General features: G+C 42.2%; 1 protein-coding gene across 1 annotated transcript in view; it reads left to right on the top strand.

Annotated features, from left to right (window-relative positions):
* The window catches only part of SNX5 (sorting nexin 5), an 89,208-nt gene extending 71,728 nt beyond the window's left edge, over nucleotides 1–17,480 (top strand). The window contains exons 11-13 of the mRNA XM_033936047.1: nucleotides 1,238–1,397; nucleotides 5,863–5,948; nucleotides 15,903–17,480. Of these exons, the coding sequence (XP_033791938.1) occupies nucleotides 1,238–1,397; nucleotides 5,863–5,948; nucleotides 15,903–15,953 (297 nt within the window). The 3' untranslated portion in view covers nucleotides 15,954–17,480. The remainder of the gene's footprint in view (nucleotides 1–1,237; nucleotides 1,398–5,862; nucleotides 5,949–15,902) is intronic.
* The last annotated feature ends 454 nt before the right edge of the window (nucleotides 17,481–17,934 follow it).

Below are 17,934 nucleotides of genomic sequence, written 5' to 3'. Positions count from 1 at the left end.
CAGTGTTGGCATCCGCTACACGTTAAACAGGCTGCTTCGGCTTTATTCTGCAGTTGAGTACCTCTGTTGCGTCATTGATGATGTCATCGGTGACGCGGCAGAGGGACTCAACTGCAGGAGAAAGCCCGAAGCAGCCTGTTTAACGTGCAGCGGCTACCAACGCTGGAGGGATGTTTGTACCGGTGCAGAAGCGATATGTCTCTCCCCCTCCAGTACCTGTGCAGCACTTTGCTGCGGCGCATCCTCCCATGGGGGGAGGGGTTTTGCACAGTGGGAGCGGTTGAGAGCGCCGATCTCCAGTTGGGTTTTTTTTTTGGTTGTTGTTTTAAGTTGAAAGCCGGCGCTGCAGCTCCTCTCTCGATCCTGGTGCAGTTCGAGAGAGGAGCCAGTACCATTCACGGTGAGGAAGGCCGCCGCAGCTGTGTAATTTTTTTTTATTATTTGAAAGCCGCCGCGAGCAAGTGGTGACGTAAAACCCGCGCATGCGCAATCGTGTTTTCGCGACGGATCAGGGAACACAATTTTTTTAGTGCGCATGCGCGGCCTATCATTTTATTATATTAGATAAAGTTACTCTGTTGTATAGTCATAACCCACTGGGGAATCTAAGATATTCATCTGGGGGACCAGGCCTAAACATGTGAGAAATGGAATGAAAATTTATAAATATAAATAGTCATTTGTCATTTTCCCCCTTTGGAGGTAAAGGTGTTCATTTTAGATCACAAAAGGGATTTTAAAATTGTTTTGCTTGTATATTTCTTGCCTGGTCTCTTCTTAAATGACATGGTCTAGAAATGTCACCTAAAAAAGATTGATTTTGTGCTGTGGGTTTAACCTTTCTGCTTTGATCATTAGTCTGCTTCCAGTAGGGTTTTATGCTAAGCTTCCCTTCCCTGTACTATACAGGGTCTTACATCTTAACTAATAGGCTAAGACTGGGACTGTTCTCAGTTCATGGGTCAGATCATGCATTTGAATTTTAGCCAAAAGAGTCATTTCTTTCACAGCAAGCAGCCAACAAAAAAGAGCTTTTTAGAGGACATAGCCCTAGTCTTGTATCTTGATTTCATTGTGGTTGTATGTTCTATATGGGATTAATTACATATTGGTAACTACATATTGGATTGGTATTTAATGCTCCTGAATGAAATGTATTACATATCTTGCCACATTCAGCAGCTGTCTTGCATGTAATTATGCTTCTTTCTGCCTTCTTCCCACCTAATCTTCCTAGGATCTCTTGTACAGACGGACGCGAGCTCTTGTTGACTTTGAAAATGCAAATAAAGCACTGGATAAAGCCAGATTAAAAGGCAAAGATGTCAAGCAGGCTGAAATCCATCAGCAAGAATGCCTTCAAAAATTTGAAAAGCTTTCAGAATCTGCAAAACAAGGTAGAATTGGTCTTCCTGCCTATTTCCCTGCTCTCTCTCTTCCACCTGTATTTTTCCCACTTCCCCCATCCCCAAACTTCATCTGTAATAGAGGAATGTTATGTGGGGATAGAGATGGGGGACTACTTTCAGCAACTGTGATGTCTCCTCCAGTCAGGTACTACAGTGGCAGTGGTCCAACTGATGTTTGTGGAACGCAGCTCTGTTCTGAAGCCAGTACAAGTACAACCTCTTTTTTTTTTTTTTTTAATGCAAATATGACCAAGAAAAACAAATATCGAAAGCAATATAATAATCCAAAGAAAAATAACAAATTTTTAGACCACCATGGAGAGTTTAAGGGGCACATAATCCAGAAATAAGGTACATGCTGGATGTAGAGTATGGTTTAGGTAGCGGCGTAAAAACAACATGTAAAAGAAGATATAAGGCGGGTTAACAAAGGGAATTGTAACAACTGACATCCATTAAATGCATCAGATGGAGTTTAGGATATATGGATAAATGTTAGATATTTAAAGGAATACACTATAATCTATCTCCATTTTTAAGCCATGAGGAGGATGTAAGGTGTTAAGATCATGAATTATCTGTTCTACTTGTGATAAGACTGTATCCAAATCTCCACCTCTTGGATTGGCTTTGATTATTTTATAGACAAAAATGTTTTGATTACTGGTTGTATGATGCATGTATCCCAATGGGAAACCAAAGATGCAGATGCCACCCCTCTCCTAATGCTTAGTATTAGTATTGCTGCAAAACAGAAAGTTAATTTAGTGATAGACAGTTGAAAACCGAGTTGATGTCGCATTTTAGGATAAAAACTAAGAAGTAAGAATGTCAAAGACTAGAAGTAGTGCTGGCTGCTAGGGAAGGTTCACTGATGCACTGTCCAGTTCACATCTTCAGGTTTCAAGTTTATTAAAATTTGATAAAACGCTAATCATAAATACTAAGGGTTTGGCAATAAAAATTAAAATGGGGAACAATCAACGGACTTAAGACACAACTTTACTTGCATGAAAACAACAAGAAAGTGGGGAGAAATATAATTTTAAAAGGGATGTTCTTTGATTAATGATACACTTACATACTGACAAAAAGACTGCTTGAAAGAGGCAGCTCATCTGGTCATATTCAAGGTCTTGGAAATTTGGCAGCGTGCAAGAATACCACATCAGCAGATAGACTTGGGGATTTGCCTATTGGTGAAGCTTTTATGATGAATATGAGAAGCTAACAAAGAACCAGACCAGATGCAACGATCTGGTGAATCAAGAAGCTTTCAAAGAATGTCTCGTCTATCTTTTTGATGATGCTACCGGTGATGCATTAGTCACAATAAAAATCAAAGAGAGACAATTTCTAATCGTGCAGAGGCAAGATATTTCATCATGCAGCATGGCCGGCATTGACAGTATAAAAGAAGGATAGAAAGAGTATAAGGATTTAGTAAGTTTGGAGCCAAAATAGAGGCAGAATATGTCATTGTCAGTAGTTCTACACCGCCAACTGCTACTTCTCTGTCTGACTAGTAGGTTATCCGATTCCACGAATTTGCTGATGTTGACTCTGACAGTTGTGCAAATTCAGATGCTGATTTTGAAGTTAGCAGAACTCCCTTGCTTTAGTTCTCAGTCAAAACAGCCAAAGGTAAACATCCTTACACATCATGAAGTTGCTGGATTGCTAGATTGTTTTAATTTGTGAGACAGGGGTGCCACATTTGTCATTGTTGATGTTGCCAAAGCACTTGGCCACGATGTAAATGAGATGACATTGCCAAGATGCTCACTCTGACTTTCACAGTGCAAGAACCGTAAGGATGCAGCCACTCTGAAGGATGAATTCCTTGACAAAACAACAGAGATTCCATTACTGCTGCACTGGGATGGAAAACTCCTGGACTTTATTAGAAGTAAATAAATGGTCGACAGAATTGCAATGCTTGTCACTGGCGACAGGGAAGAGAGGTTACTTAGAGTTCCAAAAATTGGCTGTGGATCTGGCAAACATCAAGCTGAAATGTGTCTCACGGTACTGGATGAGTGGAGTCTGGGAACTGGTGTTTTGATACCACTGCAAGTAATACAGGCCTGAAGAACGGTGCATGCACTTTTATTGAATCATCAGCAGGACAAGAGATAGCATGGCTTGCCTGTTGACATCATTTGATGGAACTAATGCTTGGAAGTGTCTTCACCCAACTGTTTGGAGAACTAGATATTGCGATATTCAAAAGATTTCAGCAAAATTGGCCATGCGTAAATCAGGATTCCTAAGAGGTTGCTGCGGACGATATGTTTGATGCATACACATTAGTCCTTCGGAAAGATGTTTCGACTTCTAGTGCAACAGGAATATCAGTCTTGACCAGTGGTTATTTATCCTTTTTTACTGTGAAGTCTGTAGAGAGTCTAATTTACATATTCTTCTGCTCCTCCTGCTCTCAAGCTGGGCTGGGCTGGATTTCCTCGGTCTTACTTTGTATAGCGAAGTGATAGGAGCTTGTATTTAATTTGTTCCGCTTGTATTTAATTTCTTTATTTTTCTCCCATACGTCAGGCTTTTGGTGCTGCAGAGGCTCTCAGTTCCCCCAAGACATCTCTGGCTGCTAGAAGATACAGACTCTCAGGGCAGAGGTCTGTAGCCTGCAGGCACATGCTTTGCATGATTCCTATATGGCTTGCATGCATTAACAGTCTGGAGGCTCAGGGACTGTTCCCTTGGGAGCAGGTTTGCCCCAGGTTTCATCCACAGTGAGTTTGAGCGCAGGCTGTGTGGCTTCCATGGCAGTTTTGTACCAGGATTGGGACCGACTACATTCCTTCCCCCACAATGTCATGTGGGCTCCGGTGGGGGTCTGAAGGTCCGGTCCCACAGGGAGACTGGACAACAGTCTGAAGAAACCAGCTATTTTCCCTTTGTTAGGCTCATCATAAGGTAGAAATCTTCTCATATCTCTAACTAGAGGTTCTCCATCAGCAGTTTCCAGCATGGCACAGTGCGTACGGCTGCTTAAGGCCCCCCCAACCCGAAGGGAAAATTGGTGGTGGGGGGAGAGGAATTCTTAAAAGTTAATTTTAATGGTTTCTGAGGCCAGGGTCACGGTCCCCTACCTCCAAAAATCTCTTCCCTGAATTTTTTTGTGTGTTATTATTGCCTCTGAGCTATTTTAGGAGATAAAATCATATCCTGGTGGCCATCTTGGATTTCCCAATTTGACTTTAAAAGCCTCCATCTGCTTCAAAACATAGAAGGATTCCTCAGGTGGAGATCTTTGTAATCATGCCATATTTGCGGCATATGCCTATCTGAGGGGGGTCATTGTTCCACGTGTGGCGTGACACGGGAGGCAAGAGTTTTGGACTTCACCCCTTCTCATGCCTATGGGGGAATTGGAGCCCATATGGAACATTTCTTGGGCCAGAAATTTCAGCTAGAGTTGGAAAATGGAGTTTGCATCCCTGGCAAAGCACAGCTGCGTGCCAGCGGACATACCTCAGCAGGCCCCAGGGTAGGTCCTGCCAGGTCTCTCTGGGCAACCTGGACAGTGCATTACTCCTGAATTCATACATATGATGTATAAAGCTTTTTTAAGCTACTGAAGCCAACTTGGCCCCTCGAAGTCTCGGCGAAAGTGGCACCTGGGCTTCTTCCCACGAAGGGCGTGGGGTCCCCTAGTCAAAGCCATGCTTAACGTTAGAGAATGACATGGAGGGAAAATATGTCCCCGCGCCGTCCCCGTGAGCTTGGGCCCCGTCCCCGCAAATCATCTGATACCCATCCGCACAAGCCTCGCATAGTTTTATACTGAGCTTATTTTATTAAAGTATAAAAAGAAACAATATTCTGTACAATTGTCATTTTATAAATCAGAGTTCTGGCTGTCAAACTAGAGGAAGAGATCTTCAGCTGGCAGGGCTCAGTCATGCACACTTTGAACTGTCTAGTTGTTTTTCCTATTTATATTTTAAAACAAGGACATTTTATCATATAAACTACATGGTCACTCCTGTAATTCATGTAATAACTCAATTAGTATACTTTATGATTTACTGAATTTTCAAAAGATGTTCCCTGTATTGTCGGTGGACATATCTGACACTTTCCACATGTAGAATGAGGCCAGTGTAGTTCTCTTGTTTATTGATTTTCTCAGATTTCAAACTTAGATGTTCCTTTAGATTACGTGATCTTGAGTAAGATATTCGTAATCTAGTATTTTCAAAGCCTGGGTTCATCTGAATGATCCTCCAGTGGTTACGCAAAATTCTCTTCTGCAAATTTATCTCTTTCGCTATGGATATCATGAAAACCTGGGTAAAACTGCCCTGCAGGACGTATCAATGTCTCCTCTTAAACCCCCCAAAAAGGGAAAGTGCAGCACAGTGACAGTCCAAAAGTGTATTCTGCAGCTTTTTTAGCTTGTATAATTCTTGTTTTCATTTGTATTTTGCAGAACTTATTAGCTTTAAGCGAAGAAAGATCATCGCTTTCCGTAAAAATCTCATTGAGCTGACAGAACTGGAAATTAAGCATGCCAAAGTAAGTTGTCCCCCCTGCCCCTCTCTCTGATGTACACCTTTCTTTCACTAAGCAGCAGTCTTCCCCATTGAGTACACTGCTGCCAACAGATACTGTAACCAGGCTTACTCGGTGAGCATCCTGTGTTCTAAAGTCATCTAGTAGAGAATGAATGTTGGGAGTCTTTGCACTGCTCCAGGGCATCAGAGTCACGAGTTCTAATTAAGGAAGTCTCGCCAGATCATAAGGCAGCAATCGGAATAAAAACACTTTTGTCAGTCGGGATTCTGGTCATAGATCACTTGAGGCATATTCATTTTGAACATTATAACAGCTGCATGCTCCCTGCAAGCATCCTTGGGATCCAGATGCCCAACTCCCAGGTAGTCGAGTCCTGGGAAGCAGCCATGGTTGAGAATCTTAGAAATCAAAATGGCTTGTTGAAGCACAGGGGCAAATGGTATTTTGGTTCTCCCTGTTTTCTCTGGTGGATACCTCAAGCACATGTTTTTAATTATGAATTATTTTCCATTACTGGTATAGGCTAACTTGCCATTATTTGTGATGCTTCTAGCCACAAAGGGGCAATTTTGAACATGCGTACAGTATAGATGCAAATTTTGTGATATTAAACTCTAAGATGTTATGCCATTTCATTCAATTCCATTCTGTTCAATCACTTAATTGATGTATTAACATAATGCTTCAAAACCTCAGATGCACCATTCCACCGCCCAATGTGTATTTTTCTTAGCGGGGAATTTTTGTTGTTGAATCCTCATAGGTTTGAGCATTTAACTTAATTTAAATAATTTGTAACTTTTTAAAAAAAATTTTTGAAACCATTTAACTTATCTGAATGATTGTAGATCTTATAATAGATTTAAGCAGTTCATGCGGCTGGACCCGACATGTTTCGCAATAGCTTCGTCAGGGATCCGCTCACTGCTGCTGTCGTCTGACCACCATATACAATTTTTGAAGTATATGGAAGTCAGATGACAGCAGCAGTGAGCGGATCCCTGACAAAGCTATTGTGAAACATGTATTGAGTTCAAATTGATATGCCTAGTTTTTATCTGCTGTTAACTTTATAATTAACATATTTAAATGTCAGAGTAGACGCTGCCGCCATCTTGCTTTGAAAACTTCTAATGAGGCAGATGACACTGGCGGTTCGGGGGGACGGGACCCTTGAAAATCAGTTTTCAAAACGTGTTGGGTCCAGCCCTCCTGGGTCGAGCTTATAAAAATATCATCTGAGCTAAGTTTATTTTGACATTCATATAAATATATACATATGTTTAAAAATTTGAGTTAAAAAAATTATAAATGTTATTTATACAAATAAAAGTGTATCAAACAAATGATTGAACTAATGATGAGTTTACATGTAAATTTTAGCCGCTATGAAAGTTTGTTGAGCGGTGGAGTGGTAGTTCTGAGGCTCTGAAGATAAGATTTAAAGCTGGCTTAAATACCTATTGGTATGTACTTGGAGACAATCATTTTAAAATTGTAGTTTTTAAAGCTTGGCACTTTTTGTCGCCTGAGTGTCGGTCTAAAATTTGTTTAAGGAGCAGTTCTTCAAACTATGCAGGACCTGCCCTTTGGAATTCTTTGTTAGACAGTTTTTGTGATGATCTTTATTGTGCTTTCATAAATTAAGACAATTTTATTTCTACAATATTATGGATATGTGAATTACCAGTGGGAAGATTTCAGCAATATTAGTTATGTATTTGGTTATTTTATTCCTGTTATATTGGTTTTTTTATAGTGATGTTACTGTAATTATTATATTGCTGTTTCTGTAGGATTGTTAACCACTTGATACTTATGTCATTGCAATATATCAAGAACAATAAATTCAATCCAAACCCTCTGACACCCAAGCACTCATGCTCACAAAGGACCCTGTCTTGCACTCTCACGCACTCATGCACTTAACTATGTCTCTTACACAGATTGTCTTTTGTATTATGCTACATTACCTCAGTTACGTTTCTCAGGACACCAGGACTTGTCTGTTCACTCAAGAAAGGAGATCAAAATGCAAACAGTGAGGGCGGGAGTGTTTTCCTGTGTTAGTCCCAAGGCATGGAACAAGCTTCCGCAGTATATACGACGACGAGGGAATCTAATGAAATTTTAAAAATTGCTAAAGCGTCATCTTTTCTGTGTGATGAAGTATGGTAGAAGGTGCAATGCTGGATTGGCGCAGTGCGCCTCATTCTTTGGGTATTGCTGTATGGGACATTATTTTATGCTCAGTATTTTATTGTTTGATCTGTGATTCATTTTGTATATGGCGAACAATGAATAAACAATGCAATATACCCATGACATGCATGAGTTTTGTAAACAGAAGGTAGGATTGCCAACTAGGTCCAGATTTGTCCAACAGGGTTGATCCAGTTGTGAGTTTACCCCTTTGCATGCAGGGATTTATAATCTTGCTTTTCTTAGGGAATCCAGTTTGGAAATCGGAACTACAAGTCCCGGCAAACAATCAGGTAGACACAGGACTGCATCAACTCTTAAGTTAATCTGGATCTAGTTGGCAAATTTAGAAGGGGAAGCATGCCTTTTTGTCACACTAAGGATGCATTTTCAGCTTATGTTTTCTCCTCACTGGTTGTTTTCTTGAAGTTCTGGTCTCATTGTTTTCCAATTCCAGAGCTAGGCTCAAAGTTCTAAGCAGGAACAACAGAAAAGTATTGACCAAGCTCTTATGAAACAATAGTTAAGCTGTTGGCTGAAGCAGAAAATTTATTTTGAGTTTGCTTGGTTTCTTCCAAATGCTTGGAGCAATTAACAGGTGTGAGCTCAGGGGATGTGTTCAGGTCTTGTTTCAGGGAGAGGAGGGGCACATATGCAGTGACAAAGATCGTGGTACGGATGTCTCCGAATGTGGTGTTTGTGACGTGTATTGGTTCATAAAGAAATAGCATGCCAGTTCAGCTGCTGCAGCAACCTTGCAAGTTGTTAAAAAACAGAACTTTCAGTAAAATATCAAGGAGTTAATTATTTATTTCACATCATTATTTCTGCAGTCATTGAAAAACTTCTCTGAAAATTTCCCTAGCATTATATAAAGGTGTACATTTCAGCTGGTTGTCTAAAATCACTGTTGCATTTGGGCACGTAAACCAGGGGTGCCCACACTTTTTGGGCTTGCGAGCTACTTTTAAAATGACCAAGTCAAAATGATCTACCAACAATAAAATTTAAAAAAAACACAACGCACACTGTACGCATAGAAAATGTTAATTATCATTCCTATTCCAGGGTTTTTCAAAGAGGTCAAAGCAGATGACTCTATGCACTATCACCTCAGTAACAACCATACAAAAATAGACAAATATACCCCCCTCCCTTTTTACTAAACCACGATAGCAGTTTTTAGAGCGCAGGGAGCTGCGCTGAATGCCCAGCGCTGCTGTCGACGCTCATAGGCTCCCTGCGCTAAAAAAAACTCTATTGCGGTTTAGTAAAAGGGGACCTTAGTGTAAAATATAGACAGCAGATATAAATTGAGACACATTTCGATCACTAAATTTAAAATAAAATCATTTTTCCTACCTTGTCTGGTGATTTCATGAGTCTCTGGTTGCACTTTCTTCTTCTGACTGTGCATCCAGTCTTTCTTCCCTTCTTTCAGCCTGTATGCTTCCTCTCCTCCACACCTCATTCCCTCCCCCAACTTTTCCTTCCTCTCTCCCTGCCCTTTCTTTCTCTCTGCCTCCCTTTCCTTTTTTTCTGTTTCTCTTCTTTCCTTCTGTCTCCCTGCCTGCCCTTTTTCTTTCTTTCTTTCTCCCTGCCCTCCCCCAAGACACTGCCACTGCCATCGGGGACCCAAACTGCCATCGGGGACCAGGACCCAAACCGCCACCAATAACACGCCCAAAAGCCGACGACGCCCCAATCTCTCCCTGCTTCGGCCGACCAGCATCGCGAGGAACTGTTGGGGGAAATGCTGCCGGGTCCTGCCTTCGCGGAAACAGAAAGTAGGCAGGACCCGGCAGCAAGAAGAGGAAATGCTTCACTAACATGTCTCCCGCCTTAGCCCGTAGCGAACGCTTGCTTCAGGGCTCTCAACATGTGCGTGCCGGCTTCCCTTCTCCCCCTCCTCCCCCTCCCCGGGCATAACTTCCGGTTTCGGAGGGAAGAGAAGAGAAGCCTGCACGCACACGTTAGAGCCCGGAGCATAAGTTCGCTACGGGCTGAAATCTCCAAGCCGGTTTTTTGTTCAGCAGCGGCAGATGACAGCTGGGCGGACCGCCCAGCTAAAAGGCCCTAGGGAGAACACTGGAGAGGAAGGCTGATCGGCCCGTAGATCAGGACGGCAACACGAGTGCGATCGACTCGAGTTGCCTTCCTGAGCTACTGGTCGATCGCGATCGACGCGTTGGGCACCCCTGACTTAAACTAATTTGTTCCTGAGTACTAATGCCTCTTGATAGCTTGATATAGAAGAATGATTTTAAATGAAATGTAAATTGCATGAAAGCCATAATTTTTAACTAAGGTGAAGTGAGTATAGGCTTGTCCATTAAGAGATGATTTTTAGATGGCATCACTTTTTTTGTTTTATTTATCTGCTTAATATGGCTCCTGTTTTTCCACTACCTCCCTTAGCTTTCTAAGATCAGTTGTTTAAAGTAGCTTACATAACATTATCAGTGTTGGGTAAAACAAATGTGAGGCTGTGCCCCTTTTAATACCACCAGTGATTGCACACTGATGATGTAATTTTACAGTAAGTTCTCTTAGCCAGCCACCAATAAGGAGAGTAGTCTGCTCTTCCATATCCCTGAGCATCTCTGACCTGGATGGACTCCAGGCTTTGCCTCCCTTCCCCCTCCCACCCCCGAGGTTCTGAATAAGCTCTTCAGAGTAGTGAGGCAGCACTTCTGCCCTGAAACTCCCACCCACCAAGTGTGGTTGTTAACGCTCCTTGACGTGGGCTAGTGCCCAAGAGCAACCATCATACAGGGGCCCCAGAACAGCTGCGGAAATCAAGGCTAAAATGAAGCCCTAGATATTTGCACCTTGGGAGTGGCTGTAGATGTGGGTTTTTTTAATTCTTTAGCTTTTCCAAAGAAACACAAAAATTTCTGTTATGTCACTTCCGAGATTCCATACACTAGGTGTTCAATCCCAACCCGCAATCCCAGGTACTGCAGGAATTCACATCTTTTCAGAACACATGGTACCCATTAGTGGTAAAATCAGTCTTCAGTTTCTGCAAGAAGTCTGGGCAGAAGTCTTTTGCTGTTGCTCTGCTTCTGTTTCTTATTTTTTTTTCGCTTAAACTTTATTTCTCGGTTGCTTCAGTGCCTTGAGACCCCTCCCCGGTGGTTCGCTGTCAGAGAAAAGGATGCAGACTGGCATCTGTGGCATTGTTCTGGTTTGGCCTCGCTGTCCACAGTATGCAGTTCTCATATGTCTTTAGCAGGACGAGAGGCTTCGGTTCCCTTTTTATTAATATCTTATCAGTCAGGCACTGGTGTCCTTGGAGAACCCATGGCGTTTTGGTCTTCAGCATGGCTTTTGAGCGCTCAGCCTTGATGGTGAGCAGTTATTTGGAGATAGTTATCTCGACTCTTTTTTGCACTCGAAGTACACTTTACTTTGCCTGATAGGCTTTTCTCACGGGAGGGGGGCGGTGCTGGGAGTTAGGTGGAACCTGAGCAGGTTCCCAGTTAGGTAGTGCTGGTTTTCCTTGAAGTCTGGGAGTGGTGTCCCTGAAAGTTCAGGTTGCAGGCTTTGAGTGTTTTCTTGGGCATGCAGAGGAGCTAGTTTGCTTACTATTCTTTCAGATCTGACAGGTGCATGAGGGGGACACTTCGTCCATGTCCTCCCTTGTGTCTCCTTTTCCCTTCATGGACTCTTAACATTGTTTTACAAGGCCTTGATGAGGCTTCCTGTGAACCACTACAGGATGTAGTTCTTCTGGACCTGACATTCATGACTGGTTTTTCTGGTCACCATTGTCTCAGCGCGGTATATTTTGGAGTTTCTGCTCTTTCGTGCAGAGAACCTTTTTTCCATGTGATAGACTCTGGTGTTTTCCTCCATACTGTACATTCCTTCTTGTCGACAGTGGTTTCGGCTTTCTGAGTCCATCAGGAAGTTAGATTGCCACAAATTAGATGTCAGAAAGATCTTGCTCCTTTATTTGGAAAGAATAACAGTTCTGGGCTGTCTGATTACTTTTTTGTTCTCACTGCTGCACCTCACCTTGGTGGGCCGGCCTCCAAGTCCTTGGTCATTCGATGGATTCGGATGGCCATTTCCGCAATTTACATTGCCGGTGGCGCACAGCTGCTGATTTTGCTTCCAGGACTCTTTGACGGGAAAGGTGACATTGTCGTGGGCGGTATCTTGTGTGATTCATGCTGCTGAAATTTGCAGGGTGGCTCTTGGTCCTCTCTTTATACTTTTACCCGTTTTTACCGAATGGATGTGGCAGCACATTCTGCTGCCGTTTTTCGGGACCTTGGTTTTGTGGGCAGGCTCTTCTGCCCCTCCCTAGCTTCTGTAGCTTTGGTACGTCACCTAGTGTATGGAATCCAGAAGGGATGTAACAGAATGGAAGATTTAAGTTTCTACCTACGATAATCTTCTTTCAGTTAGTCCCTGGATGATTCCATACGATCCGTCTTCTCTGTATACACTCAGTGGTTTGGAATAGCCGGCTTCTTTCTGCCTCGGTTATTCTCTTTACAGGCTTGAAAATTGTCCAGCCAGTTGCCAGATTCTATGGGGAGTTTTCTGTGAGCATGCACATTGCCAAAGGCTCTTTCTTGGGGTGCTCGTTGCACACAGCAGGTTAGTTCTACATTGTTCATCAATGTGTTTTTTCTGAGTCACCTTTGTGCCTGTTTATTACTTGTTGATATTTTGCCGAACATACCAGCTTGTGACTGACTTGTGCTGATGGGGATTCTCCCCTGTACCCCTTTTGTCCTGGATTTACAAGTATGTGCTTGGCTTTGGGACTGAACTTATTTTACCACTGGGGTGTGTGCACCATGTGTTCTGAAAAGATGTGAATTCCTGCAATACTTGGACTGCGTGTTGGGATTGAACACCTAGTGTATGGAATCCTCCAGGGACTATCAGAAGATTATTGTAGGTAGAAACCTACTCTACCACACAGGAAATAATCACCAAACAAAACAACAATTTTCAAGCCCAAATCTTTGGGAACACATTGCATTAGCATATAAGAACATAGTACAGGAAAAGCAAAATATACTTAGTATACCAAATATCACTGCTATATAAATCCCCTAATTATACTAGTTCTTACCTTTTGATTTAACAGCAGCTGACTCTCCGTAATAAAATGTTCTAATTTACTTGGATCAAAGAAGGTATTATTATAGTAGTTCCTTGAAATATAGTCATACTTGCAGGGGAACATCGAAAATAAAAACCCCAACATAGTCCCATTGTGAGCAAACAAAATGTGAAAGGTTGTTGGTTTTTTGGGTTTTTTTTAAATTACATCTTTGTGGACCTAGCCATATCGGGGTCAATTCTTCTGACCACAGTACAGGCACAAGATCATTTAAATGAAATTCTAAAAATTGATGAGCTCCAAAAAACCAAACATTTTTTGTAACATGCTTTACTAATTTGTATAAAAAAGTTTACTTTTAGTATCAAAAGTGTAACCTGGCCCCAAAGTCACTTTAAAGACTTCGCTCTATGGTGATAGTAGTTCAGGTTTTTCATTTTACCACACACTGGTGTACCTCTGAGGTGTTGCCAGTGGCTACAGCAATTCATATCCATTGCCTGCTGTGGCCCCACACACTTCTCTCTGTTTCATCCAGCTAGGAAGGAAAGAGGAAGTGATGTCAGCAAGGAAGGAGATGGCGGCAGAAAGAACCCTGCTTGGCTGCAACAGGCAACAAATATGAATTGCTACGGCTACTAATGACGCATCATTGCAAAAACCCCAAAATTCTAAAATCCGAAATGTCTGATCCTGAGCATTTCGGATGAAGGATTGTGGACCTGTACAAGGCATTTTTATTCTTACATTGGGTTTTGTATGCCTATTTTAACCAGTAGAGGAGCATGCTGTTGAAAATCATCTTGCAAAGTTTCAAGAGATTTATTTAAAACAAATTCAGTCTCATTTCCAAATATCTAAATGTTTTCTGACTTGTGTTATAAAGCATGCATATGTCAATCACAGCTCTGCCCAAATTTCTGCTAGCTTGCAAGTTGTGTTAAACACATGTTCATGTCATCTTGCCTACTTTTACACATGGGAGATATATTTTATAATTGCCATTTTAAGAGTGTATATGCTCCCAGGAAAACCTTTTACCTCCAGAGTCGGCAGCTATCTCCCAAGATTGGAGATTCAGAGCCTTAGTAAAGACTGGAGACAACAGCAGATCACACATGTAGACAAGGTCAAGGTTCAGACCATTTACTGAAGGACATAACTTTAAGAACTCACAAAGAGCAACACGTCTGATAATAGGTATGGAAAACCTGTCATATTCTGAGAGATTGGAGAAACTGGGTCTCTTTTCCCTGGAGAAGAGGAGACTTAGAGGGGATATGATAGAGACTTACAAGATCATGAAGGGCATAGAGAGAGTAGAGAAGGACAGATTCTTTGAACTTTCGAAAAATAAGAGAACAAGAGGGCATTCGGAAAAGTTGAAAGGGGACAGATTCAAAACAAATGCTAGGAAGTTCTTCTTTACCCAACGTGTGGTGGACACCTGGAATGCGCTTCCAGAGGACGTTATAAGGCAGAGTACGGTACTGGGGTTCAAGAAAGGATTGGACAATTTCCTACTGGAAATGGGGATAGAGGGGTATAGATAGAAGATTACTGCACAGGTCCTGGACCTGTTGGGCCGCCGCGTGAGCGGACTGCTGGGCACGATGGACCTCGGGTCTGACCCAGCAGAGGCATTTCTTATGTTCTTATGACATGGCAACATTTCACCCAGTACAGGACTGAATCAGGGGACACTTCCTAAGTAAGGTTCCAGTTGAGGTGTGGTTATTCCCAAAGGATTACTCTGCAATGGGATTTCAAGGCTTCAGTATCCCTCAGTACAAAGATACATTTTAAATCAGGCATTGGTGCAGTAGTTAAAGCTACAGCCTCAGCACCCTGAGGTTGTAGGTTCAAACCCACGCTGTTCCTTGTGACCCTGGGCAAGTCACTTAATCCTCTCATTGCCCCAGGTACATTAGATAAGATTGTGAGCTCTCCGGGACAGGCAGGAAAAAATGCTTGAGTACCTGAATAAATTCTGAGCTCCCCTGGGAGAACGGTATAGAAAATTGAATGAATAAATAAATTCACTCACATCTGACAAGCCTCTGTGCGTTTCCAATCCAACTGCTTTCATTCAAACTGAAAGTCTTGAAATGTACAGGGTGACACGAAGAAAGGGGGGGGGGGAAAGCAGTTAAGACGTGCAGTTTCAGTTTGAAGGGACGGCACAATGAAAAATGCTTCTACACGCCGAGTGATAGGCCCTGAAAACCCACTACAGGGGAATCCAGTGGGAACATCCACACCTCGTCCACAACATTGAGTGGTACCTTACTAAGGAAGCATCCCTTCAGATAGCTCTGTATTGGGTGAAATGTTGCCATGTCTGGCATTCTTCATGAAATCTTAGTTCCTTCAGTAAATGGTTTGAATCTTGACCTCATATGATCTGATGCTCTCTGGTCCTTGGTTTTCTTTGGATCTTGGCTTCCCTTCTTTGTTCGCTCTCTGGCTAGTAAATTCATATTAAGTCTCCCAAAGCCTCGACTGTCTTAAAGCTTTTCCAATCCATTTGATTATGCTTGCAGAAACAGAAACCCTGCTAGAAGTTTAACAGTGATCACCATGATATTCAGTCATGTGTAGTGGAGGCTCCTCTCGCTGTTTCAGTGTGCTCAGAAGTAACATAATTTTTTTCTCTCTTACAGAACAATATCTCTCTCTTGCAAAGCTGCATTGAGCTGTTCAAGAATAACTGAAGTGCCTCACGTCATGACTAAGTCCAAATCGTGAACGTGAAAAAGCCAGTACTAATTCTACTTAATGTCACAGGAGCTATGGGGCATTTGGTCACCTTGTTCCATATTTCTGTCTGTTTGTATTGTCAGAAAGATATAAATTTTCAGTTATGTAAGACTTTATGGATAAGTAGCACTTAATGAAATACTGGTTTCATTTGAAAATTCCCTTTGATTTAATTGTATTTCCAATGTACAGGTCTTCATGGGTGCAGGAGGCGTCAGTAAAGGGTTTCCTGTTACTTTTCGAAAAGATTTTCTTTTGTTACTGGAACTGGTATACATATATTGAAAAATAGTAATGTGCTAAAGGAGTTTGGTAAAGGAATAGCTCGTCTAAGCAATGTGTTTCAGGTTGATATACCTCCTTATTAGTGAACTATCTATAGGCCATTCCAGCCATGCCTTTCCACCTAATACTTTTGCAGAGATAAGTACACTTTTTACATTAGGATGTGCCTTAACGCACGATGTTTGTGCATATAAGGGCTTGGGCCCAGATTCTCTAACTGGCGCCATTGTCAGTGGCTGCTGATCATGTGTCAGTCACGCAACTGCCCTGGTTACAGAATCGCACCTCCGGCAAAGTTAGGTGCCAGAAATGTAAGCCAGGAGTTCCAGGCCTACATTTACAGCACCTGCCTTTGATGAAAACCCTGACTCCGTAGGCGTTTTATGGCACCTAACACCACTTTCGGCGTTAGGTGCCGTAAAGGGCCTATGGCGGCGTGAGTCTGGTGCCAGTTTTATAGGTTCCTTGAAACTCAGTTTAAAATGTCGTTTAAACGGTATTTTTCAATGAGCTTGGACATCTGCTATCACCTAAAAAAACTGCTGCCGTTTAGAGAATACGGACCTTAGTTTTTCCAAGGAGGGCCCTGCTGTCATTGCCCTTTAGTTATCAATAGGAGCTTTGTGCTGGAATGGTGGAGGAGGTGTAAATGAAGGATAAGATGTGTTGGCCCAGGTTGCATAGTGATGTTTACAATGTCTGATCCCTGCTTGTCAGTTCTCCTCAGCCTCCATCAGTCCTCCATGGGCACTGTGGCATATCTCACTTTGTCGAAACCAAACTTCTCTGTCAGGCTTTCAGTTCTTGGAGGTTGATATTTTGCAAGCTTTTGAGCCCAGTGCAGAATAGACTTTCTTCCACTGCTGTTAGCTGTGATAGTTTCTGTAATATTTGGAATGGCTGCTGCTGGCAGCACATGGCCTCTCATTGAGCTTGGATACTTGCAGTGTAACGATCCTCAAAAATCAAGACCGTCATCATACCATTCGTTTTTTATATAGACTGGTTTTCATTCTCTGCCTTACCATTTTTTTGTTTCTTTTACCAATGTGAAGAATTTATTACTCCTTTTTGTTGATGAACTGTATATGCTCTGTACAGTACCATGTGCCTTGTCAGTGCTATGTAAAAATAAGGGCTTTTTGTTAATAACCAAAGCTATGATTTCTAAATAAAGATAGATCTTTTATCATTCAGCTGGGGGTCTGTGTGTCTTAATGATTGTGGATCTGAAGTGGGAATATTGTCTCTCTCTCTCTCTATATATATATATATATATATATATATATATTCTAGAAATGGAGTTAAGTTAATGAATGATTGAATCAGTATTCAAAAAGACTTGTATATTTTCCATTAACTACTGTGTTTCCCTGAAAATAAGACACTGTCTTATATTATTTTTGGGCCCCAAAAATGCACTAGGTCTTATTTTCGGGGAAACTGCCCAATCACAAACCCACAGCATCTTTCTATCCCCCCCCTGTCATGCAGTCGAACCCCCACCGACTCATCTTTCCCTCCCCTTCCATCTCTCCCTCTCCACGCCGACCGTGAGACTGACATGTTATTACCTACTTCCCAAAGGCAGTGTCGCGGCAGCAATCTAAATGGGCTGCTTCGGGCCTTCTCACGTTGGGGCATTCCTCT

This window comes from Geotrypetes seraphini, chromosome 3, assembly GCF_902459505.1.
Source record: "Geotrypetes seraphini chromosome 3, aGeoSer1.1, whole genome shotgun sequence".
Lineage (NCBI taxonomy): Eukaryota > Metazoa > Chordata > Amphibia > Gymnophiona > Dermophiidae > Geotrypetes > Geotrypetes seraphini.
This window is presented reverse-complemented; position numbering and strand designations above follow the sequence as displayed.